Source organism: Periplaneta americana, chromosome 4 (assembly GCF_040183065.1).
Source record: "Periplaneta americana isolate PAMFEO1 chromosome 4, P.americana_PAMFEO1_priV1, whole genome shotgun sequence".
NCBI classification, from domain to species: domain Eukaryota; kingdom Metazoa; phylum Arthropoda; class Insecta; order Blattodea; family Blattidae; genus Periplaneta; species Periplaneta americana.
The window spans coordinates 193,076,197-193,102,743 of record NC_091120.1 but is presented as its reverse complement, the minus strand read 5'-3'; the positions used below and the strand labels follow the sequence as shown (position 1 = coordinate 193,102,743).

At 36.3% G+C, this 26,547-nt stretch overlaps 1 protein-coding gene across 1 annotated transcript; it reads right to left on the bottom strand.

The window, feature by feature from the left end:
- Positions 1 to 2,602: 2,602 nt before the first annotated feature.
- On the bottom strand, positions 2,603 to 19,541 carry LOC138698545 (26S proteasome regulatory subunit 6B). Its single transcript, XM_069824550.1, has 7 exons — positions 19,394 to 19,541; positions 19,165 to 19,257; positions 18,417 to 18,603; positions 15,116 to 15,262; positions 10,661 to 10,864; positions 6,992 to 7,461; positions 2,603 to 2,775 (listed from the first exon to the last, which is right to left on the bottom strand). Exons 1-7 carry the CDS (start codon positions 19,424 to 19,426, stop codon positions 2,662 to 2,664), a joined length of 1,248 nt encoding a protein of 415 aa, XP_069680651.1. The 5' UTR covers positions 19,427 to 19,541; the 3' UTR covers positions 2,603 to 2,661.
- Between the last annotated feature and the right edge of the window lie 7,006 nt (positions 19,542 to 26,547).

Below are 26,547 nucleotides of genomic sequence, written 5' to 3'. Positions count from 1 at the left end.
TTTAAGTCCCTAGCAACAGGAATAATATTTTCTCAATTGATAACATAGTAATGTACAACGTTCTGCCTCCCACTTGACTATATGTAACCATGTGATAGCTCCAGACAACTCTAACTCAGCATCTGGCGTCGTAGTACAGGAGCGTTCGAACAGGGAGGTAATCTATGCATATGAGAAACTTGTGTTTATGTTTCTGTTAATCTCCTCTCTCTCTTAATCACTCTTCAAATTGGAGAAAGATATTTTAAGATTTCCATAACAATACTGAAGTGTTATTTATTAGCAACTACAAATAAATGTTTTCGTGAAACCTAACTAAACATGTTACAAACATAGCAATATATTATTATGTTCTTGCTTCTATTGTTTAAATAATATTGAAGACCAATTTGCAGAAATGTGATAAAATTAACATCTGTTCTCTCATAATGGCAAACTATGTGTTGTCATATAATTCGGTTATATTCAGGATAACTCGACAAAATTCACAATCCTCAAGAATCAGCTGAATATAAAAATCGCACTGAAACAAAATCGCCATTATCTGTCACAGTGATTTTTCCAGAGCTATCACAGTTCGGAGCTAACAAAACACTGTCACATCCCACCCCTACTGCAAAGTTATACATTTACATCACGCAAAATGAATCCGGAATCATCCAGAAAGAATTACTGGCCAACTGTTTTCGGCCCATTTATTTCCTTCGTTTTGTGGACAACTAATAAGACCCATTCACAATGAAAATTAAATGTAAACATAATGTAAAGATAAAAGCTAGATGCTATGCAAGCTCCAAGTTTCTGCATTTATGGTTAAGCAAAACGTAAGAAATCGGCCAATCAGAAAGCACTGCTGTTGTTCACAGTTGCACAATGGCGTTGTTGGATGAAATAGTTGCGTTTTGTCAGACACATCTCTGTTTGTACGACAAGAAAATCAAGTCATACAAAGATGCAGTATTAAAAGACAATGTATGAGAATCAATTTCATGTGAATTGAATTGAGAAAGCAAATAATATGTTTCACATTAATGTTAATTATTTAATTTAATTAATGTACGGACATAACCTATTTCTTTTTGCAATCTTTTAGTTATTTATTTTTATTGTTGTGTCTGTCATAAATGTCGTGGAATCAGAATAGTACATTATGCAACGAGCCTATAATGGTAGTAATTAAGACGCTCGTATGAAAATTATGAAACTCGCCCTCATTTCATAATTTTCATACAAGCGTCTTAATTACCATTATAGTCAAGTTTCATACGACTTTTTATGCTCGACCACATTTCTAACTTGAAATTATTCATAAGTATTCATATTATTCTTATCTGACTGGGAAGCGGAAATGACCTTGTGCAATATCTCGTAAATTGTGAGATGTGCACAGACTCGAAAGTATTGATTTTTCCGAGAAACAAATGTCATTGACCTCGATATAATCTAGAGAGTAAAATAAACATTAATCTTGATATAACCTTGAAATTGATTTTGACATTGAAAAACGAGATGACAAATTGAATTTATTTGAATATTATTTACAATTAACGCTAATTATAGTAACAGAACATAACCTTCTACGACAGTATTGGATTTCCAGCCTCCGTGACATTTTGTTAGTTGTCTTTCGATTGCATATCCGAGAATAATCGATACTTGCGCTTTCATATTGTTACAATGGTGTTTTCTGATTGGTGGAACACCTGAACTTTAATGAAGTCCATTAAAGGGCTGCTACCAGGTGTATAATTACTACATTTCGGCATGGTCGAGCATAAAATACTTTTTTTTTAGTAGGTTATTTTACGACGCTTTATCAACATCTTAGGTTATTTAGCGTCTGAATGAGATGAAGGTGATAATGCCGGTGAAATGAGTCCAGGGTCCAGCACCGAAAGTTACCCAGCATTTGCTCATATTGGGTTGAGGGAAAACCCCGGAAAAAAACCTCAACCAGGTAACTTGCCCCGACTGGGAATCGAACCCGGGCCACCTGGTTTTGCGGCCAGATGCGCTAGCCGTTACGCCACAGGTGTAGACAAATAAATACTTTTAAATTGTATTTTTATTTTATAAGGAAATTCTGCATTTTATTTGTCAGTCAAGATTGAAACTGTAACAAGAACGATACAAGTAGCCATTTTGAATCAGCTGTCGCTGTTTGCTTTTCTGATTGGCCAATACTTACGTTTGCATTTTTCATCATCAATGCCTACATCCCAGAAATTTTATGCGTTTAAGTTTTGTGTTCTTATGTTTACACTTAATTTTCATTGTTGTGGACCTCGAATGTAACTGGAGATTTCTCTGTACGACATTTCGCCATGTTGAAGAGACCTCTGACAGAGGAGGAGAAATGGAATGCACTACATTTGTAAAGGCTGCAGTATTTTAAGTGACCTAAAATGAGATCATTATTATAAATGATTTATTCTGATACAGAAGAGAATCGAGGTTTCACTATATACTACGTCATGTTGAACTAGCTACGTAATAAATATCACTAGCATCCCACATGACGACACCCCAACACTGGACGGTAACTGCCACCTCTACAGTAGGAGAATTTGGTACCTGTAGGTGTAAGCATGACAGCTGAACATAGGGTCCATCTCTTTTATTAGCAACTGCAAAGCTCCACACACAAAACAAACAAACACTTCACTTGTAGAATTCGTGCTCCGACTCGTCCTTCTTGATGTTGTTTTTGTAGCCCTTTTCAAAATCCTTCGCAAGGACGATATACCGGTTTTCACGCACTGCATGCATTCCAGCCTGTAAACATACAAACACAATTTGTTATACGGGGTATGGGCACAATCAGTAGCATAATTTTGGTACATTGCTCACTTTAACATAGGCACTATTATTTTATCTGAGATCCATCTATTATAATAATAACAATAATTATGATGAGATGATATTATGCAAATCAATCAATCTTCTTAATGTATCCAGCTGTTTACTGACAACATAAAGTCCACTATAGTCCACTGTAGTCTACTCAGTTGTTCAAATCTCGTCTTTCAGGTGAAGCTCCCTGTAAAGCAGATTTGAATAATTTCAAAGGAAAAATTGTTCCGGGGCCGGGTATCGATCCCGGGACCTCTGGTTGAATGTACCAGCGCTCTGCCAACTGAGCTACCCAGGAACTCCACCCGACACCGTCTCAACTTTTCCCTTTATATCCACACAACTCGCGTGGGCTGACGAAATGCCAGAGATCCACATCGAGTGCACACAATCTCTGCGTGACTTAGAATTGTGGTTTTCTGTTAACGTACACAGTGACGTATATATTACGCAAATCTAGTCTTTCAGGTGTACGTTAACAGCAAACCACAATTCTAAGTCACGCAGAGATTGTGTGCACTCGATGTGGATCTCTGGCATTTCGTCAGCCCACGCAAGGTGTGTGGATATAAAGGGAAAAGTTGAGACGGTGTCGGGTGGAGTTCCCGGGTAGCTCAGTTGGCAGAGCGCTGGTATGTTCAACCAGAGGTCCCGGGATCGATACTCAGCCCCGGAACAATTTTTCCCTTGAAATTATTCAGTTGTTGTTTTTCACGAGAAATGAGGGGTATTTTGATCGGTATTCATTATAATTGCCTGTTGCTAGTAGCCAGGTGGGGTGTAGTCAATATATACTGCAGGGCTGTGTCTTCTGCAACTGGTACTGATGATTTTAATTTACTTCTTTTGTGGTTTATGGATGGACAGTATAGAAGAATGTGTTCCAGATCTTCATCATAATTATTACACCACAGACAAGTAGGAGTGTCAGAAAGGTGAAATCGGTGTAGGTACAATTGAGTGACAATGTGACCTGTTCTGGCTCTTGTTAAAAATGTTTGAACATATCTGGACAAGTTTTTGTACATTTCCAGGTCATTTGGTTTCTTTTGTACAGACTAAAATTTTTCCTTTGTCAGAAGAGAGCCAATTGTTGATCCAAAGGTTTGTAAAATGAGACTTTACTGAAGCAAAAGCATTGGACAGAGATATTACTTGAAGAGGTCTTGGTTGCAAATATGTTCTCTGTTTTGCAATATTATCGACTTTCTCGTTTCCAGGTATACCACAATGACTAGGTATCCATTGAAATGTTATTTCCTTTTGGAGTTTTTTTAGTTTACTTAGTTGTTTCTGAATTGGAGTAATTCTATGTGCGTATAGGTTTGGTACAAATTTAATTATATTAAATATAGCCCCCTTGGAGTCGGTAAGTATGCAAATAGATTTTTCAAAAATTTGAGTAACACTGAAGACCAGCATCAATAGCTAGCAATTCAGTGTCAAGACTGGAGGAGGATGAACATGGTAGGAAATAACTTTCTTGATATTTTGGAATATAATACCCTGCTCCTGATGTCCCGTTATTAGGATATAACAATAATGATGATGATGCAAATAATAAATAATTTGTGTGTATTGCAGATGAATCTTATACACATATTATGAGCACACTGCAATCTCTCAGCTAGGTTATGGGTTACATTTGTCAGCAAGGAATCGCAATAATCAAACTGGGGTATCACAAACATCTGAATAAGAATCTTTTTTAGGGTAAATGGTAGAAATTTCCTCATGTGGTTTAAAGAACGGAGCAACGATAATATTTTCTTACATATGTACATAACCTGACTAATCCAATTTAGGTCATTGTCCATAAAGAAACCAAAATTCTTAACTGTTTCAGAATATTCTATTGATTTACATAGTGTAACGCTTAAATTTTTTTAATACAAATTCAGTTACGTGACTTCTATGCTTCAGTTTTCAGTTGACAGATTCGGTTAATAGAGGTTCCACTGTAACATGTTGATGTAACACACATTCACAGTGACAACTAATATTCAGAAATGACTGTACTGTGCACTTGGCTGCAAACCAAAGCAGAAACATTAAGTGCTTGGGTAGAGTAAGATGTCGCCAACTTACACTTGCATACAAGCTTTCAATATAATAATTTCAAACATTACAATGACACTCTATCTCTATTGTGCAGATAACAAAACTTATCATCATTCAATAAATGCAATATGAAACAAGACCTAATGGAATTGAAGGAGAGCATGGCAGACCTAAGAAAGAAGATGGAAGAAATTCAATGGGAAAACGAAATTCTGAAAAGCAAATGGGATCAATTTGAGAAGTAAAAGAGGAGAAAAAACTTGTTATTTTTCGGGATAGAAGAAAAACATAGAGAACAGAGTATTGATACATATGAAAAGATATTAGGAGTGCGTTGGAAGTGTTTTGGTATGGACGTGAACGATGGACAAGTACAGGAAGCATTTAGAGTAGGAAAGAAGCAAATACAAAATTCAGAACAAGTTAGGCCAATATTAGTGAAATTTAAGAGTGTGGTTACGAAGGAGAGGATTATGAAGAATACAAGAATGCTAGGGAACACAACGATCAGAATAGATACCGACTGGAGCTACAAAGTGAGAAGTAGAAGAAGAGTTCTAATCCCTTCTCTTAAAGCAGCACGAAGAAATGGACAATTCGCGAAACTCATCAAGGACAAAATTAAGATAAACAATTTGGTTTTTAGTGTAGAGGAGTGCTTAGTAACGTTAAAGCAACCGATTGTAGGCTCAGAAGAAAAGGAAAGGAACAGAAAAATTTTTAAAGAAAAATCAAGAATATCTTATCTAAAGGTGAGGTTAGTGACACAAGTGTGGTGAGTGTACGCTAGACAAATGCAAATGTGTTAAACCCAGTAAAAATTTCCGGAAAGCAGGCAGTGACGTCATCTGAAGAAGAAACAGGAGTGACCCGAACTGGTATTCAGCAAGCACAGCAGAACAAAACCTCAATACAAGCGAATGGATATAGTGGACATCAGATGGGAGCAATTCCAAAGTGGGTGAAGGAACTAACAAGCAAACGTTCTAATGGGGGCAGATAAAAAAGTTAAATTTTTTTCTTCCATCATGTTAATAATGTCAAAAGAAGTGCTTACACAAATTTTGGCCACTCAACGAGGGCTGTAAAAAAATAAGTTCGCCAGAGGCTGCTAACAGAAAAAAAACACAACTTCATCGGACAAATTTATTGGAATGGACACAGCAATTGTTGAGCTATTTTTCAATATATTTTCCACTGGAATTGAGACATTTCTCATATCATGGGATCGACAGAGAGAGGTGCAGACGCAGTCAAATGCTGGTTCCGATCTGAGGTGACTGACTTCTACGACACAAAAATTGATCCCATGGTATGACAAATGTCTCAATTTCAGTGGGGGATATGTTGACAAATAGCGCGACAATTGCTGTATCTGTTTCAATAAATATTTCCATGCAATTGTGCTTTCTTCTATAAACGGCCCCAGGGAAAATCACTTTCTGGACGGCCTCGTAATTGCGGTCGAGTGGCCAAAATTTGTATAAGCACTTCTTTTGACATTATTAACATGGTGGAAGAAAAAAATTTAACTTTTTTATCTGCCCCCATCAGAATGTTTGCTTCTAAGATCTAAATCGAGGCTGACGAGAAGTAGAGTAACGCAAGTGGGAGATAGTTCAGGGAGCAGTGATGAAGGAAGAGGGGAAAACAAGGTGAAAAAACAATGCGACTTAAGGAAATGGTGTGGAGGGGAAATAAATCGTGAGAAAAGAAAACTAAGAGCTAAAGAAAGTAGCAATGTGGAAAAGTTAGCAGTGAAAAGTGCAAATAGTTAGATATGTGAAGTGAGGGGAAATACAGTAGGAGGGGGGGGTCAAGAATTACAAGTATAGCATTTTTGGTATAATAATGGGTTAGGAGTAAAATAGTGGAAGAATTGATGATAGACAATAAAAGACTAGTGGAAGAATTGCAATAATAAATTAAAAATAAGTAATAACCTAAATGACTTGTATGAGAGGCATTGTAAAACAGGGAGACGGCACTGTATACTGATAATGTGATGTGCCGTCTCACTAAAAGGTATATTGCTTGAAGACACATACATACATACAATAAATGCAATACAACTTACCTCTTGACAGATTGCATTGATATCAGCCCCGGAGATGCGGTCGGGACGTGCTACATAGTCCTCCAGATCTACCTCCTCGCTGAGGTTCATCTTTGATGTAATAGTGGAGAACACAAGTCTCTTCTGCCGCCGATCTGGTAACGGGAACTCGATCTTACGATCCAGTCGCCCAGGTCGAAGCAAGGCAGGGTCCAGCGTGTCTGCACGGTTCGTGGCCATGATGACCTTCACATTAGTGGTCTGGTCGAACCCATCCATCTGGTTCAGCAGCTCCAGCAGGATTCGCTGGACTTCTCTGTCTGCTCCGGTCTGAGCATCGAATCTCTTAGTGGCAATCGCGTCGATTTCATCGATGAAGATGATGGCTGGAGAGTTCTCCTTGGCCAACCGGAAGACATCACGAACCATACGGGGTCCTTCACCGAGATATTTCTGCACGAACTCAGATCCCACAACTCTGATGAACGCAGCTGTAACAAAAATGTTACATATGAAACCAAATGGTTTCAATCTGACAACAGTACTGTGAAAATGCTGACTATAGTGGGTTCACATAACATTATTTCCTGAAAAATCAATATTGCCAATTGTTACTAGATATCACAAAAGCAGGTAAAATCACAATACTACATGTATTGAAAAAGTAATAGCAATTGTAATAATAATAATAATAATAATAATAATAATAATAATAATAATTTACTTTAACGGCTGATTTCAAAAACAACCTACGGTATATCACAAAAAGTAAAGTTTAGGAAAACTGAAAAAAACTGAATTACTTTCAAATTACGATTATTTTTTTAATAATTTCAAGGAAAAATTGTTCCGGGACCGGTTATCGATCCTGGGACCCTTTGCTTAGCGCGCGAACGCTCTTCCGACTGAGCTACCCCAGGAACTATACAAGACACCGTCACAATTTTTCCTTTGTATCCACACGACTCAAATGAGCTGACAAGACGCCAGAACTCAACTATGAGTGCACACAAATGCTGTGTGACTTAAATTGTGGCTTTCTGTTAATGTACCTCCAGTAACGAATGTATTATAGAAATCTGGCTTTCAGGTAGTAGCTCCCTGTAAAGCAGGTTTGAATAATTTCAAGGAAAAACAGATAGCCACAATTTAAGTCACACAGCATTTGTGTGCACTCATAGTTGAGTTCTGGCGTCTTGTCAGCTCATTTGAGTTGTGTGGATACAAAGGAAAAAAATTGTGACAGTGTCGTGTATAGTTCCTGGGGTAGCTCAGTCGGAAGAGCGTTCGCGCGCTAAGCAAAGGGTCCCAGGATCAATTTTTCCTTGAAATTACTCAAACCTGCTTTACAGGGAGCTACTACCTGAAAGCCAGATTTGTATAATGATTATTTTTGTTTCACAGATTGTATGTTCAGAAAATATTACATTCATTACACCTATTATGAAACACACCTGCAATTACAAATAATTATTTATGTTTAAAATCTGTGGATATAGGTTGTTTTTGCAATCAACATAAATGTGATAGTACATTATCAGTATTTTATACTGTCTTTTTACAAGTAGCAGTGCTGCCCTTCTTTGCTAAAGCATCCGCATTCTCATTTTCCAGGATTCCACAATGGGATGGTATCCATTTGAATACAATTTCTTTATTGAGTGTTATTAATTGAGAGAGCATTTTAGTTATTTCTGCTGTTTGAGATGAAGGTGTGTGTCTAGAGACTATTGATAGAATAGCTGCTTTGGAGTCTGACAATATAACTGCATTTTTAAATTTACTGATGTGGCAGAGAAGATTCCTGAAACTTTCACTTATTGCAATGATTTCACCATCAAAACTTGTTGTTCCATATCCAAGAGATCTATAAAGTGAGAAGAGACAGCATGTAACACCTGCACCGGCACCTTGTTCTCTGGAGATCAAGAATTCGTCGGTGTATAAATGAAGCCAGTTTTGTGGAGGGTACCTAATATTAATTGTCTCTAAAGACAATTGTTTCATTATTTCAGTGTTTACTTCTCATTTCATTATTTCTTCTGTTAAATTTAGATTATACTCTATATTCAATAGAGGTAAAGGGTTTGGTTTAATTTGTAAGTTTTCTTTTAAATTAGGGATGTTGATTTTCTGTTTTAATTCTTGAAACTTTTTTGAGTTTTTAATCTACAGAGGGGACTGAATGAATGCCAATAGTTTCCTGGTAATCTGATAAGTTTTTCATATTGAATCAGTGCTTTTTCTTTTATTGTCATTTTGATGCTGTTAATATTAGTGAGGAATCTCATAGAATCTATTGGAGTTGTTTTGATTCCACCGGTAATGAGCCTGAGAGCTTGGTTTTGAACACATTCTATTTCGTTCCTGAAAGGTTAAGTAATTAAAATTTCTCCGCAGTACGTCAGCACTGGCTGTATAAACATTTTGTATGTAGTGTTCAAAGTGTATGAATGAAGTAGCCACCAAAACGTTAAAATATGGTGTGCACTTAAATTGGCTACAACTTGCCATTTTCACTCCCAAAACTGGCTTCATTTATACACCGACGGATCCTTGATCTCCAGAGAACAAGGTGCCGGTGCAGGTGTTACGTGCTGTCTCTTCTCACTTTATAGATCTCTTGGATATGGAACAAGTTTTGATGGAGAAATCACTGCAATAAATGAAAGTCTCAGGAATCTTCTCTGCCACATCAATAAATTTAAAAATGCAGTTATATTGTCAGACTCCAAAGCAGCTATTCTATCAATAGTCTCTAGACACACACCTTCATCTCAAACAGCAGAAATAACTAAAATGCTCTCTCAATTAATAACACTCAATAAAAGAATTGTATTCCAATGGATACCATCCCATTGTGGAATCCTGGGAAACGAGAATGCAGATGCTTTAGCAAAGAAGGGCAGCACTGCTACTTACAGACCTGTTACTAAATCTACATATTACTCTGTGAAAAGATTTATTAAATCTACATACTTAGACTTCAACAAACAAAATTTGATAACACAATCCCAAGGGAAAAAATGGAACTCTCTGCATCATAATCCACAGTTAATTCCTGATTTACCACGAAAATCGTCTGTAGCTGCATTTAGATTGGCAACAGGCCATGACTGTTTGGCCAAACACCTGCATAAAATTAGAATATATCAGTCCCCTAACTGCCCAGTGTGCAACTCAAACCAAGAAATGGATTCGGAACACCTCAAAATCTGTGCTTCAGTGGCTAACCATGACAATATCTTTGAAAAATATTGGAGTGCAAGAGGTCAAATGACTTTATTGTCAAATGCCTTGCATTAGAAAACAACAAGTATTTCTAGAGTATCCCCATTTCTTTCCTGTTAATCTTTTCAGAAGAGAGAATCTTTTACGAGCAGAAATGTTGAAAGCAAATTACAGAGATACCAGAGAGCAAAGTGCATTAATGTACAAAGCAACTACCAGGGGTGGCTAAAAAGTTATTGTAACATTATGATATGAGTAACACAGTTGTTCTGTTCCTTCATGCTATCCTCATTCTTTCAACACAACATGCAAATGATATTGTGCACTGAGAATAGATTCTATTATTCACAAGTTGTGCGTTTCGAGTATTTTACTCTCGAAAACAGTTCTGTCATCACTCTTCATTCAGCCCTCGTACGTTGGAAAATAAGATAACCAAATTTCATGTGACATACTCACCAGTTGTGTGGTGGGCCACTGCTTTCGCTAACATAGTCTTGCCACATCCAGGAGGACCATACATCAGCACTCCACGAGGTGGGTCGATGCCAATTTGTTTGTACAGCTCGAAGTGTGTCAGTGGCAACTCTACAGCCTCTCGAATCTCTTGTTTCTGCATGTCCATACCTCCAATATCTGAATACTGCACATCTGGCTTTTCATCTGTAATAAATCATAAATGATTAAATCATACTTTCACCATATAAAAATAGGTGTTCTCACTCCATGTGTCATGCTTTTCACAGAAATTGACATTCTTTTTTTTTATCATTAATAATACTGCTGTAAGCAAGTAAAGAGATAGGTTTGGAAGTAAATCCCGAAAAGACAAAGTATATGATTATGTCTCGTGACGAGAATATTGTACGAAATAGAAATATAAAAATTGGAAATTTATTTTTTGAAGAGGTGGAGAAGTTCAAATATCTGGGAGCAACAGTAACAAATATAAATGATACTCGGGAGGAAATTAAACACAGAATAAATATGGGAAATGCCTGTTATTATTCGGTTGAGAAACTTTTATCATCCAGTCTGCTATCGAAAAATCTGACAGTTGGAATTTATAAAACAGTTATATTACCGGTTGTTCTGTATGGTTGTGAAACTTGGACTCTCACTTTGAGAGAGGAACAGAGATTAAGGGTATTTGAAAATAAGGTTCTTAGGAAAATATTTGGGGCTAAGAGGGATGGAGTTACAGAAGAATGGAGGAAGTTACACAACACAGAACTGCACGCATTGTATTCTTCACCTGACATAATTGGGAACATTAAATCCAGACTTTGAGATGTTTAGGGCATGTAGCACGTATGGGCGTATCCAGAAATGCATATAGAGTGTTAGTTGGGAGGCCGGAGGGAAAAAGATCTTTAGGGAGGCCGAGACGTAGATGGGAAGATAATATTAAAATGGATTTGAGGGAGGTGGAATATGATAATAGAGAATGGATTAATCTTGCTCAGGATAGGGACCAATGGCGGGATTATGTGAGGGCGGCAATGAACCTCTGGGTTCCTTAAAAGCCAGTAAGTAAGTAATAATACTGCTGTTCTTCGTTAATTTTCTTAACCTATTGTCTATTATTGAAAAGACATGCATACATGAAGTCATTTACAGTGGAGTTTTAATTATCATTGTCAATTCTTTCCTCCAAAATTGTGACTAATATCCTAGATCATATATACCCAGATTGCTCGATCTTATAGGCTTTCATGGTAACAACTTTTGTCAGGTTTACTATGCTGCCATCTAGTTGTTACATGAGGAGTCACGTCATAACTTCCATTTGAATTGCATTAGCTACTGTACTGCCATCTTGTGTTCGTTTATGGCGGATGGATGGCGATCCTGGTGGTTGTTCTATTCAAAGTGCCACCGATTTTAACATAGGAATGAGCAATCTGTTATTTATATATATATATATATATATATATATATATATAGTCCACACCTGTGGAGTAACGGTCAGCGCGTCTGGCCGCGAAACCAGGTGGCCCGGGTTCGAATCCCGGTCGGGGCAAGTTACCTGGTTGAGGTTTTTTCCGGGGTTTTCCCTCAACCCAATACGAGCAAAGGCTGGATAACTTTCGGTGCTGGACCCCGGACTCATTTCACCGGCATTATCACCTTCATTTCATTCAGACGCTAAATAACCTAGATGTTAATACAGCGTCGTAAAATAACCCAATAAAATAAAAATAAAAAATATATATATATATATATATATATGATCTACATTAATATTGAAACTATAATAATAAAATTATTTAAAACCATGATACAACGAAAATTTATTACAAAAATAAAATCTAGACTAGAAATAAACTTCATTTTAGGTTATAACTACAGATCAGCAGATGTGATAATGCGAATTTTCTCGTTTTGCCAATTTTTTGCACCATTTCTTTACACTTCTTCCCATAACTGCAAAAAAAATGCTTCAATCACTAAATAAAGCAAATTCGCATAATGCGAGAGAAAACATAATCCAAATTTTTAAATGAATTCCAGCAATACTGGTTTCATTCGCAAAATCTTAACAATAACAATAATGTATTTTTAAGTAATATGGTCACAATTTCAGTTTTTTTTCATAGCACATTTCGTTCTGCCATTTTGTTAAGATCTAATCAAGGTGAACTATAAGTAATGTCATTAATTTTGGGGGGTTATTCTTTGAGATATTTCAAACAAAAAAATTAAAAACAATTGATTAAATGGCGATCTTACTCGTGTTAATTATGTTAGCATGTGCGGCTTACAGCTGTTTCGGTGCTACTTGACACCATCCTCAGAGCCTTCTGTGTCTCGGCATCATCTCAACTTCGCTGCGTGTTGTGTGGGTTTGTTTGTGTGATGAAGAGTTCAGTCAAATAGTGTGTGTGTTCTGAAATTGATCTGTGTGTTGAGAATTTGATTAGGGTGTGTTTTAGTGTGTCTGTATATTTCATATTGTTCTAGTATGTTATATTCAAGTGTTAAAAGTAGTGTACGAAACATACAACATGGAAAAAAATTAAATACAATTTTGCTCGTTTTTGCTTACTTTTCGAGATAAAAATTGTTTTATATGAAATATTTCATAGCGTGTTTTGAGACGCCATTGATTTAATTCCTTATGCTGAGTCAATTTAAGAGAGCAGTTTATTATGATAACAAATGATTGAAAGAATTTTAGTTTTCTCCTTCACATGTGCAGAAATTTGGTCTGAACAAATGTAACTTTTAGATCTGAAAAGGAATTTTAAAATCTCAACAGTTGTTTGGATCAAATTTCTGAACATTTAAAGGACAAAACTAAAATTGAAGGGTTGGCGGGAAGAACAATGAGGGTCCAAATAACAAACTTTAGAGAAAAAATGAATTTTAAACTCTAAAACACTCTGCTTTAATTCGTATGCGTAATGTCATTTACTTTTAATTTTTTTATTGCACCTGGAGATTTTGTAATAACTATGTGAGCCCCTATTAGTTCTCAACATAATCCAATAGATGGCAACTATAACTAAAAAATTTCATTTTATGGACCCTCATCATTCTTCCCGCCAGTCCTTCAATTCTTTCAATTATGTATTATCATAATATACTGCTTTCTTAAATTGATTGAATATATTGAGAATTAAATCAATGGCTTTCCCAAAAAACACTATGAATGTTTCATATAGAACAACTTTTATCTCAGAAAGGAAGTAACAATGAGCAAAATTTTATTTAACTTTTTTGTTTGAAATATCTCAAAGAATAATCCCCTGAAATTAATTATATTTCTTATGGTTCACCCTTCATATTTACAGTAACTTTTTTGCTTGTTTTAGGTTCTATACCCATTCCCCAAAGGTTTCTCACGTATTACTTAACACTTTATACACATTCCATCATTAGAAAAGGCACGACTCCATTACCAGTTTTGGCTTTCTTAGTTCTTCTTTAGGGCTAGTAAAGTAAGGAAAATCTGCACTCGAAAGGAGAATTTCTAGCACAGAAAGGGAAATTTTGCCAAAAGAATTTGCTATCATTGCAATGGCTCACAACAGCAGAATAGTCTGCGTCACCGTTTTTGGCGTGTGAAATAACTAATGGGAACGTTAAGTGCAAGTGTTTTCCATTTGCCGCAGTCAGTCTGACAAATGTGTTTGGCAAATGGCTGATGTGACGTGTATAGGAAGTGGTACCATTCTCAGCTGCACTAGCAATATGTTCACAAACTGGGCACTATATACAGAGTGATTTCTATAGAACTAACACATTTCTTTCTTTATTTATTCCAAAATGAATGACACTAGCCACAATTTGTTATACCTCAAATGTAGAGTATCTTTGGGAGATTACTAACCTCTATATCAAATCTTGAAAATTCTTTATTTATTCGGCTGGAAATTCACTTAATGACCAGTTTTTAACATCAAATTAAGCAGGAATTTGGATTCCCTGTCAGAGATGCGCAGATGTTTATTCTTTATTCCTTATTGTTGGCAGCTGTTTTCGACATTTTGTTTTAGTCACTGAAAATGCAGTACATATTAAGTCAACAGCTCTTTCTTGTGAAGCAATATTGGGACTGGTAAAAAAATTGGAAACAACTGGATCTCTAAAATAATAATAATTTTAATGACAATAAATATACAGAATAAAGGATAAACATCTGCGCATCTCGTGACAGGGAATCAAAACTCCTGCTTAATTTAACGTTAAAAATTGGTAATTAAGTGAATTTCCAACCGAATAAATAACGAATTTTCAAATTTGCTATAGTGTTAGTAATCTCCCAAAGGTACTCTACATTTGAGGTATAACAAATTGTGGATAGCATCATTCGTTTTGAAATAAAGAAAGAAAGAAATGTGCCAGTTCTATATAAATCACTCTGTATCTAGCACATACGCCAAAAATGCTGGCACCAGCTGTACTCACCTGCCTGCAGCATGGATATAGAAGAGTCAGCTTCAGGAGGCAGCACGTCTACAAGAGCGTTGCTGTGCTTGTGGAGAGCGACACTAGCGGAAGGCTTCAGCAGTTCCCGGTCGATAGTGGACAGTATCCGCACATAATAGTTTGAACCTGAAACATAACATTGATGGGAATTATATTACCATTATTATTCAAATGTCACATACAAATCACATTTTAATTTTCAAAAGAATGACTCTGTTCTGGTCGCCCTTGAATGGTCCCATGGATGTCATGCTGGCTTTTAGATTCAAGATTCGCAGGTTCAAATCCAGCAGAAGGCAATGGATTTTAAAGGACGATTCTTGAGATGGTGTTCGTTATAACGGAAGTTTACTGTATACAGGTTCTTAATGTGCTATTTATTTAAGATTTTAATGTTGTCTTCTACAAGGTGATTCACGAGCACTTACGGAGCATATTTCCAAAGACATTTTGAGCAAAAATGTCATATAAACATGGGTCCTATTCTCCATATTTTCAGAGTTATACTAATTTAAAGTTGCTTGTAAAATACCTTTTTTCTTTAGCTTTAAGGGTAAAAAAAAACGCTACAAATAGAGAATGAACTATTCAGAAGTATCATTTATTTAATTGCCTAGTATTCTGAAGCTAAAGATGTGTTGTGAATTCTATAGTTGCTTTGTAAAATTTTTTTCTCCCAATTTTGAACTACAAAATTACATTTTTCTTACGCACATATCAATTGCTACAAATCACGCCACTCTTGTAAATTCTTTAAGACTGTATATTAGGATGCATAATTAAACTGTAAAGAATCAAATTCCTAAAGTCGTATGATTTCTAACAATTGTTGTGAGAAGTGCGTAAGAATGATGTAATTTTTAGTTAAAAATTGAAAAACAAAATCTGTACAAAGCAATTTACAACACATTTTTAGCTTCAGAACACTAGCCAATTAAAGAACTGATACTTCTGAATAATTCATTCTCTATTTGTAATATTATTTTAATCTTAAAACTACAGAAAAAAGGGGTGAATGTAGAGTATCCAACGCCCACTGAACGAATATTTCACTTTTATCACTGCCAATGTTGCGCTATAATCGTATATGCAAGGTAGGCTATAACAAAAACCTAAACTAACCAAACCTAACCTGTCAAAGAAGCAACAAGTTATACTAAATTTGTGTAAAATTGGCCTATGTCTCTATAGTGGGCGGGACATAAGCAGTGGCGTAGCATGAAATTTTGAGCAGGGGAAGCTAACTCAAGTTGTCTTCCGTGTACATATGAGAAAACGTATTACAAAAATATAGTCTTAAAATAAATAGTAGTCAATGTCAAGTTAGCAATCCGAAGATTGATTGGAACCTCGTAACACCAATAAGGCATGACCTCAAAAGGTAAAATATGATTTCATGGTTTACACATATCTCTAACAAATAGACACGGTCATTTGTCTTTTAAATCGCACTTTTGTTCGTAAGTCAGTCTTGATAATAGAATTGTCCTAAAAATTCAAGTAAATTGGTGTCAGGAACTGTTATTTCACTCATTATTTATTATATCAGCCGCAATGCACACTAACCTTCAACTGAACACAACTGACGAAAAGGGATAACTCGGAAACTTTCAATGTAAAAGCTAGCTTCTTCCTTGCCTTGCGAGCAGGGTAGGTTAGTTAGAAAGGGATGGAAAATCTGCGGGGTGGGTTACACAGAAGAATGAGTGTAAGGAACCAGTCTGCTTGGAAGCTGGTGTGTGCAGGTTTCTTGTTTACTGCTGTATCACAAATCATCCTGAACTGCCGCATCACAATATTTAATGCATAAATATAAACTCTATTAAAATTAATAAATAATTTTGTTCATAAACTGCAGGTTTATTATGAAATTATTATTAACTGGGGCAGCTGAGCTTTTTAGCTTACATTGACGCTACGCCACTGGACATAAGTAACATTGACCGACATCTTTTGCTCAGAATGTCTTCGGAAATAAGCTCCGTAAGGGACGGTAACTCCTCGTGAATCACCCTGTATAATGCAGAAATTTGTCCAATTCACAAAAAAATGTTCAGTCCCTTGTGATTCTGCTTTGAACAAATTTTACTGTCCTCACTATTTGGAGTCAATGAAATTGGGGATAGCAAGATGGTATTTCGCAAGATAACATCAAGGACTAGTCATATGATTACCTCACATTCACCTTAGAGGTGAAAAAACTTTGGAAAATCCCCAAGCAGGTAACTAGCCTAAGTAGTAGATATCAAACCCATGCCTGACAACAGTTCTGGAGCAGCAGGAAAATGCACTTATTTTCTGAGCTACAACAGTAGTTAAGATGTTTATTTATTGATCTATATTGCGTTATTCTATAAAACTACAGTTTCTTAGAATGGGTTTGTTTAAAACTCAGTGTAAGAGACGTGTAAGCCCTATTACTAGTGTGTTCAAGACCCACACAACATGGATTTTATTATTCCTTGTCGAGGTAACCAAGTAACATTTATAAACTCGAAGAGTGGAAAACGTATGTTAACTGGTTAAGACATATCTACAGGATGTTTCAAAAATACGGAGCATAATTTCAGGTATGTATTTCCCACATGTAGACAATTAAAATAGTTCATTACAACATGTGTCCGGAAATACTACATTTCCGAGTTATGGCCTTCATAACATTGAAATTCACCAGAACGTTTTTTCTTTCCGCAGGTCGTTGTCATTACAGAAGATGTTCAAAATGTCCACCTCCTGCTTGAATACAGACCTCACATCGATGTCTCACTGACCTGCGAACACGATCCCAAACTCCAGGAGTATTGCGTATGTCCTCAGAACATGCCACAATTCGATTCCGAAGGGATTCCAAATCAGGCACCGAAGACGAATAAACCAATGATTTTAAATGGCCTCACAAGCAGAAATCGAGAGGGTTCTGATCAGGTGAGCGTGGAGGCCAAGCAATTGGACCACCTCTACCTATCTATCGATCAGGAAACCTTCGATCCAAGTACCTACACAACACTGAATGTAACCTTCGCCTTGGAATGAACTGTCAGAGTGCCCTCTTAATGTCTCCTTTGACGGCAACGACCAGCGGAAAGAAAAACGTTCCGGTGAATTTCAATGTTGTGAAGGCCATAACTTGGAAATAAAGCATTTCCGGACACATGTAGTAATGAACTATTTTGACTGTCTACATGTGGGAAATACATACCTGAAATCATGCCCCGTATTTTTGAAACACCCTGTATATTGTTTTTAGCCACTTCTCAGAAGTTTTCAGTCTGCCACTAACCTGTTGTGCTGCCTACAATTCCAGTGTTCTGATCCACAGCCTCCAGGAACTGCCCAATGACCAGAGGGACACTCTGAATGCGCTTCACCTCCTCTTGCGCATGTAGATATTCTTTCTTTAAGTTCCGCTGCTCATCTTTAATGTACTCTTCCTGCACCGCAAGAAACTCGAGCTGTCGTTGCAGTTTCTGTTGGTAAAATTGCATTGCAAGAAATAAGAAAATAATCACATTTATACAACGATGTATAATTTTCGGTAATTATAAAGCTAATGGAATGTTCACTGAAGTAATCTCTACTATTACAATGTCCATGTAACAATTTAAGGCAACAGCAATTGTAATATCAAAACAGTGGCAGCAACTATACGCTATGAGACATTATTAATTTGTCATTTATAACCTACACTTATTTTATTATTCAACTACAGCACAGTCGAAAAAGCAGTACCATTTTACAGTCACAATCTGAATCAGTGAATTTTTTTCGATAATTATTCAGAAGACGTCGTGGGTTCCCCGTTATTCAAAAGAAGACGCTAGCTCCACAATATCATGGTTAGGTTAGGTTTGTTTTTGTATATAGGTAAATACCCAACCCCCTAAACGTTTTCTCTATAAATTTAATTTCGCTTTTAATGCATAAAGGAGCGAGTGACATCTTCCGGATAATTTTAATCCCAACAGTAAACTTACTTTTTTGGAAATAACCTTCCTGAACTTAATAGTTCTTAAACTATACGGACTTGCCTTATATTTTGTATAGAGATCTTCAACATCTAATTCTTCACCAGATCCAATAAGAGGCCCTGGAATTGGCTTGAAATCTTGGCTATTTTCCTCCTAAAAGAAAAAGCCGTACCATGAGTTATCTTTCAAGATCAACGAACTTGTCAAAACGTAGCACATAAGATTTAGTTTGTTACGGAACATTAACGTTACTTGTAAGCATTACACTTCTTAGAGTATGAATCCATACCTTATCTGGTAAAATAATTCCTATTTCTTCCATTTTATTGTTAAATTATACCTATAAACTTAATATACACATTCACAATCACCTAGTCATTCGTTGGTGGGTTACCAACACAGATCTTATTGCCGTGATGTTGGCTATTCTGATACCACAGAACATAAAAAATCAAAGAAAATAAACAAAATCTACTCATTTCTCACATTCATTGCCAAGAGCGCTAGTGTCGCTAACTCTGTATTCATGAACATCAATTTTTATAATTTTGTAATGTATTTGAAATTCTTCTCTGTTGAAACAAGAGAAACATAATTAAAAAAAAAAAAAAAAAAAAGTATTGGACTTAATGGAGGGGTTTGTCTGGCTAAAGTCACATAAATCTACGGTTTTATATTAATAAACTAGAAGTCTAAGGAGATTATAAGGCACAAACCCTCCTGTCAACATCGGATTCACGACTCTGACAAGGACACAAAATGGATTACAACAAGTCTATAAGTGTGTGGATCCGTACCAAATGCAGCTCTGGAAAATGTAAACCATACACTACATTTAACTTTCGTTACCGTAATATTTCCCACACTAATTTTAATACATAAATTTACTTCAAATAAATTTCAATAATAGATTAATAGGTAAAAAAAAATGAATTAATTTTTACTTTTTGTAGTGGAAAATAACACACAACAGGATGAAAGGAATACTTTATTCAGTTTTAAATCACAACACGCAATGTTTTATTAAAACAAGAAAATATTAAGTAAAATACCAATACTGATCTGGTAAACAAATTCCTAACATATTACATACAATCTGGTGAGAATTCTATACTAAAAAGGTAACAAAAATTTTTCTTGAAAATTGCGATTTGTATATAAGTAAAGATAAATTTAAGCTCTGAGAGAACAGCATTTTAACTGACCGTAACATGAATGATGTAGTAAACTTCCATATTTATTACCTATCAACTCAAACACATTAGTAACATAAAACATAAGAAAATATGAGCAGTATGATTTTCATGATATGTACATCTGACGAAAAAGAGAAAGAGTTCCTATCTTAGTGGCAAAATCCCATTTCCAATCCATCAAACTGCAACTGAAGCTGAAATACGATTTTTTTGGGCATGTAAATCATAATCATCATCACATCACATCACATCACATCAGAAAATTATTGAGCATGCAGTCTATTAAGACTTTGATCCATCTTTTAGTCAACTAATCAATTCATATTGTCCAGTACTTCATAAATTATTTTGGCATTCTTTCTTTATACATCCTGTTAATTATCCAATTCTTCTTTTTGTATCTGTTCTATATATTCATGTACAGCTTCTACCTTCAGTTCTTATGTTTACTCCATTTTTCTTATCCCATTTTGTATAATATGAACGTCTCAAGAACGTAATTTTCGCTGATGGACTTCAGCTTTCACATTTGTATGCAAGCTAATAGCTATGTAGCTAAGACTTTCATTATGGAAGTTTGTCTCGTCTGTTTTTTGAACTTTTAGATGGTTTCATGATTGAATTTATTGTATCCAAGGTTTCGCGGATTTAATAATGTTCTAATTAAGATAAATCTTGTTCATAAATGTAAGAGTGTGTCCAAGATAAATGAAACAATTGACAAGATTCTTAAATATTATATGATGCAATAGAAAGTCACTATTCAATGTAGAAAACAGAAGACATAAAATGAATATCAATTTCCCTTTTCTTTCTGTTTATTTCATATAAAAGTTATTAATTCCGTATTGTTTTCTGCTGTATATTTCTAAATGTTTATATCTGCCTAAAACAAATATTTAGCTGAAAACTGGGGTAATAACTTCCTGTTAACATTTCCAAAAACATAAATATATAACACTAATAAGCAAAACAACTGAGTATGTAGAAATTCTGCCCTTATAAATAGGGAAGTTAGCAAATTCATTCAAAACGATTTATACAAACTTTTAAAACTTATATGTTTAAAATAGATACATGATGAGAGCTCGGGAGTTTAGAAATTTCATAATAAAGTAAAACCTCATTTTAACATTTCACTTTTCAAGGAATAATTTCAAAAGTCCCGGCAAAACTACCATAGAAACAAAAGTATTTGGCTCCCATTCTTAAGAAATGCATTTGAATGGATATGTGAATACATAACCCATTTTAACGAAATTCCGAACATGATCAATTTTTGTACAAGGTATGGTAACAGCAATACACTTATGACAGTACAAAGTAATACAATAGTATCCATTTACATCTCGATTAAAAGTAAGCTTGTAGAAATTATGTTTGCTTATGAACATTGTAAATTTGATTACAAAAAAGGTATCCCCGTAACATGCCATGAAGGCACTTGGGGGGCATGGAGGTAGAGCCCCATGCTTTCCATGACCTCGGCACTAGAATGAGGTGGTATGGTCGGCACCACGCTCTGACCACCTTTTACCCCCGGGAAAGACCCGGTACTCAATTTTATAGAAGGCTGAGTGAACCTTGGGGCCGTTCTGAAAGTTTGGCAACGAGAAAAAATCCTATCACCACCTGGGATCGAACCCCGGACCTTCCAGTCCGTAGCCAGCTGCTCTACCAACTGAGCTACCCGGCCACCAAATTTGATTACAACGTACTTAAAAAAATGTTCATGTGATTTCATCAAAATTTTTGCGAAGTGTGTCTACTGATACTATATTAATAGCCATTAAGAATATGTAAATATAATGTAGGCAAGTGGTCTAAAGTTATTTAATTTCAATCCTTATTAAGGATTAGGTGAAGCTCAACTGTTAACAACTAATCAACCATGTTTTCAAAACGTAGCTTTTACAGAATTTGTAAAATAGCCGGAAAATAATGAGACAGTACACCACTGTACTGCTTTTGTTTTACCCTAATTTTGGATGTCAAGGTCAAGAGCACGTGAATGACTCTTGTGTGCTATCAAGCACACAGTGGTTCCAATGAATCTATTCTGCAGGCAGCAGCGGTGAACAAGAAGGGGTGTGCAAAATGAACTCTATTGACCTACCATTGCAAGATGAATTAAACTGGTCTTAAGTAATAGACAACACGTTATACTCATAAAAGAAAACAAGAAATCAAAGCATGTTTTGCAGCATGTACCTCTCTAATAAAAAAATAATAGGCTACAATAAATAATAAACATAGTCTTTCCTTAACTTTTACAGTTCCTGATAATAACTAGGATCTAATTAATTGTTATTATAATTATCTAATAATACAATTAGTACATAAATGCTGCTTTTCTGTTTAAACTTATACGAAAAGAAAATAAATCATAGGACATTCTGCATATGGTAAAATGAAATAATAGGCCTACAACAAATAATAAACATATATTCTCTTTAACTTAAGCAGTTTTACATAATGAGGCCTATACAGGGTGTTTAAAAAATACGGGACATAATTTCAGGTATGTATTTCCCACATGTAGACAATTAAAATAGTTCATTACAACATGTGTCCGGAAATGCTTCATTTCCGAGTTATGGCCTCCACAACATTGAAATTCACCGGAACGTTTTTCTTCCCGCAGGTCGTTGTCATTACAGAAGATGTTCAAAATGTCCACCTCCTGCTTGAATACAGACCTCACATCGATGTCTCATTGACCTGCGAACACGATCCCAAACTCCAGGAGTATTGCGTATGTCCTCAGAACATGCCACAATTCGATTCCGAACGGATTCCAAATCAGGCACCGGAGATGAATAAACCAATAATTTTAAATAGCCCCGCAAGTAGAAATCGAGAGGGTTCAGATCAGATGAGCGTGGAGGCCAAGCAATTGGGCCACCTCTACCTATCCATCGATCAGGAAACCTTCGATCCAAGTACTGGCGAGCCGTACGACTGAAGTGTGCAGGAGTGCCATCATGCAAGAAGTGAATGTGTTGACGATTGATCAGTGGAGTGTCTTCTAAAACGTGAGGTATGGTGTTTTCCAGGAAGTTTGTGTACGCCTGCCCCGTAAGTCTGTTTACAAGTACATGGGGTCCAACTTAATCGATCACCAATGATACCGGCCCACATGTTGAGGGAGAACGGCACCTGGTGATCAGATGGAACAGTTGCACATGGGTTTTCATACGCCCATACATGCTGATTGTGGAAATTTGTTATGCCATCTCGTATGAACTGTGCTTCATCTGTAAATAATACTAAGGCAGGAAAGTTCGGATTTACACCACACTGCTGCAAGAACCATTGACAGAACCTAACTCGTGCAGGGTAATCTGCTGGTGACAGGGCCTGTACACGTTGCAAATGATAAGGATACAATTGATACTCTTTCAACAGTCTCCAGACAGTCGTATGAGGAACATTGACTTGCAACGCTACCCTTTGTGTGCTGATAGGAGTCATGTTCACAGCCTCCAGAATCTCCTCCTGTACTTCTGGAGTTGTAGATCTTGGTCGTCCCCTTCCCAAACCAGGAGAGTTAATTTTCCATACTTGCGCAGACGGTAATGGAGACGTACAAATGTCTTCCGATCTGGACATTGTCGCTGTGGGTACCTCTCCTGGTACAAACGACGAGCCAGCGCAGCATTTCCGTCCGCCTTACCATACATGAAGTGTATCTCTGCCAGCTCTTGATTTGAATACATGTCGCACAGTCTAACGCCTACACAACACTGAATGTAACCTTCGCCTCAGAATGAACTGTCAGAGTGCCCTCTTAATGTCTCCTTTGACGGCAATGTCCTGCGGAAAGAAAAACGTTCCGGTGAATTTCAATGTTGTGAAGGCCATAATTCGGAAATAAAGCATTTCCGGACACATGTTGTAATGAACTATTTTGATTGTCTACATGTGGGAAATACATACCTGAAATTATGCCCCGTATTTTTGAAACACCCTGTATAATTAGCCTAATTATTATTGTTACGTAACTGTTACATAATCATTTACTACTTATATGAGCATCACACTTCTAGAAACAAATTTAAATTCCAGACTTCTCATTAAATTCAGAAGTGCTTCTTCTGCTTTTTGTCGACACTAGCCTTCTTATGTCCAGTGAAATGTTGTTTCCTGCAACAAAATAATTTCTGATGAAAGACCTGAATTGGCAAACATTCCAAGTCCATAGAAGTAAATTTTTCAGAACAGCAAAGAAACTATATATAGGCTTGCAATATGAGTACTGAAATAAATATTTGTATGATCCAAAAACACAAGCTTAGAATCGGACTTGGGAAATTCTTTTTTACAGAGAGGTAGCCTATGCGAAACACAACTTGTCAGGTAAAAAGTGAATTCGATAAATTTTGGACTTGAGATGTTTGTCACTTCAGGTATTCAATTGTAACTATGACGGTATATTTTCTGGGTTTGATGAGTAGGGATCACAAAACAAATTCAACTTGGGCTGGAATAGGTCAATATCTTTAAACTGCCTATGGAACTCTTCTCAGAGATTTCTTTAAAATACTGCAGTATTCTACACTATTGAGCACAAAGTTCAGACGTCTTAATGCTATACACAGAAAAGTATCCCTAACCATCGCTGGTGCAGATTACAGAACCACCAATTTACAACTACAAGACATGCTTGAAATAGAATCATACAGAAATTTACAGAAAACTTTCGTAAGAACTTGCTGTACCATTCCAATTCTCTGACATAAGCCCTGGGAACAACTGTATAAAATCGCAACTACCATCATGATCAGTTACCTCGGTTAAAAATCTAAATGTTCCTGCCTGTTAACAATCTTTGTTAAAGTAAAAGCCTGTACAGGCTGACACTTATGTACCATACATGTTCCTGTTAAAAAAAATTGCACTCAAGCAAAACAACAAAACAGCAATTACAATGTGACAGCACCTTTGCACATGTGTACTATTGATAGTTTGATCCCAACACTGGTACACACTGGTAATGATACACCCAAGACTCATTGCCTGTGACTATCTGGGCTAGCATATCGTCCCCTTCATCCTGTGTGCTAGGATCAAGTCGCCAACCTGCTGCAAATTTACCTTCATAACAATCTCCACTGGCCGTCAGACACTGTGTTCAATGCGTGTCCAACCTTCAGAGAAATTCTGCACTCAATTGTAGACAGCTTGATATGACAGGCAACGCTCACCATACATGGGGGGCAGCATTTCTTCATGAATATCCTTTGCTGCCCGGACTTTTACCCAGAAAAACCACATAACAGGTTGATACTCAACAACGGTAAACGTATGCAAAGATGCAGACATATTTGCAACTGCTGCTTCTTTGTTTCACTTGTATGCACATCAGCCACCTTGACACCTGGATAATACTGCTGTCTAGTGGTGATAGGCTTCAGGTGTCTCATTCAAAAATGTAGGTCACTACTTAGATTTGTAATCAAATCAATCTTCTTAATATATCCAGCTGTTTGCTGACAACTGTAGTCTATTCAGTTGTTGTTTTCCACGAGAAATGAGGGGTATTATGATCGGTGTTCATTATAGATGCCTGTTGCTAGTAGCCAGAGGTGGGGTGTAGTCAATATATACTGCAGGGCTGTGTCTTCTGCAACTGGTACTGATGATTTTAATTTACTTCTTTTGTGGTTTATGGATGGACAGTATAGAAGAATGTGTTCCAGATCTTCATCATGATTATTACGCCACAGACAAGTAGGATTATCAGAAATGTGAAATCGATGTAGGTACAATTGAGTGACAATGTGACCTGTTCTGGCTCTTGTTAAAAATGTTTGAACATGTCTGGGCAAGTTTTTGTACATTTCCAGGTCATTTGGTTTTTTTTGTACAGACTGTAACATTTTTCCTTTGTCAGAAGAGAGCCAATTGTTGATCCATAGGTTTGTAAAATGAGACTACTGAAGTAAAAGCATTGGATAGAGATATCACTTGAACAGGTCTTGGTTGCAAATATGTTGCCTGTTTTGCAATATTATCAACTTTCTATATTATTATTATCCATTTAGATTTGTAACTTACTGGTAGACTTGTCTGGTAGATAAAGCCTAAACAAGGGAGAGAGGAAGGGGGAAGCAGAATTATAAAACAAAGTATTTCTTCAGTCTCTGAACTGAAAGAAGACAAGTCATAAGACCACGAAAACAACAGTTCGAAGTTGGAACAGGCTATGAACCCAAACCAAAAAGAATTCATGATGATGACAATG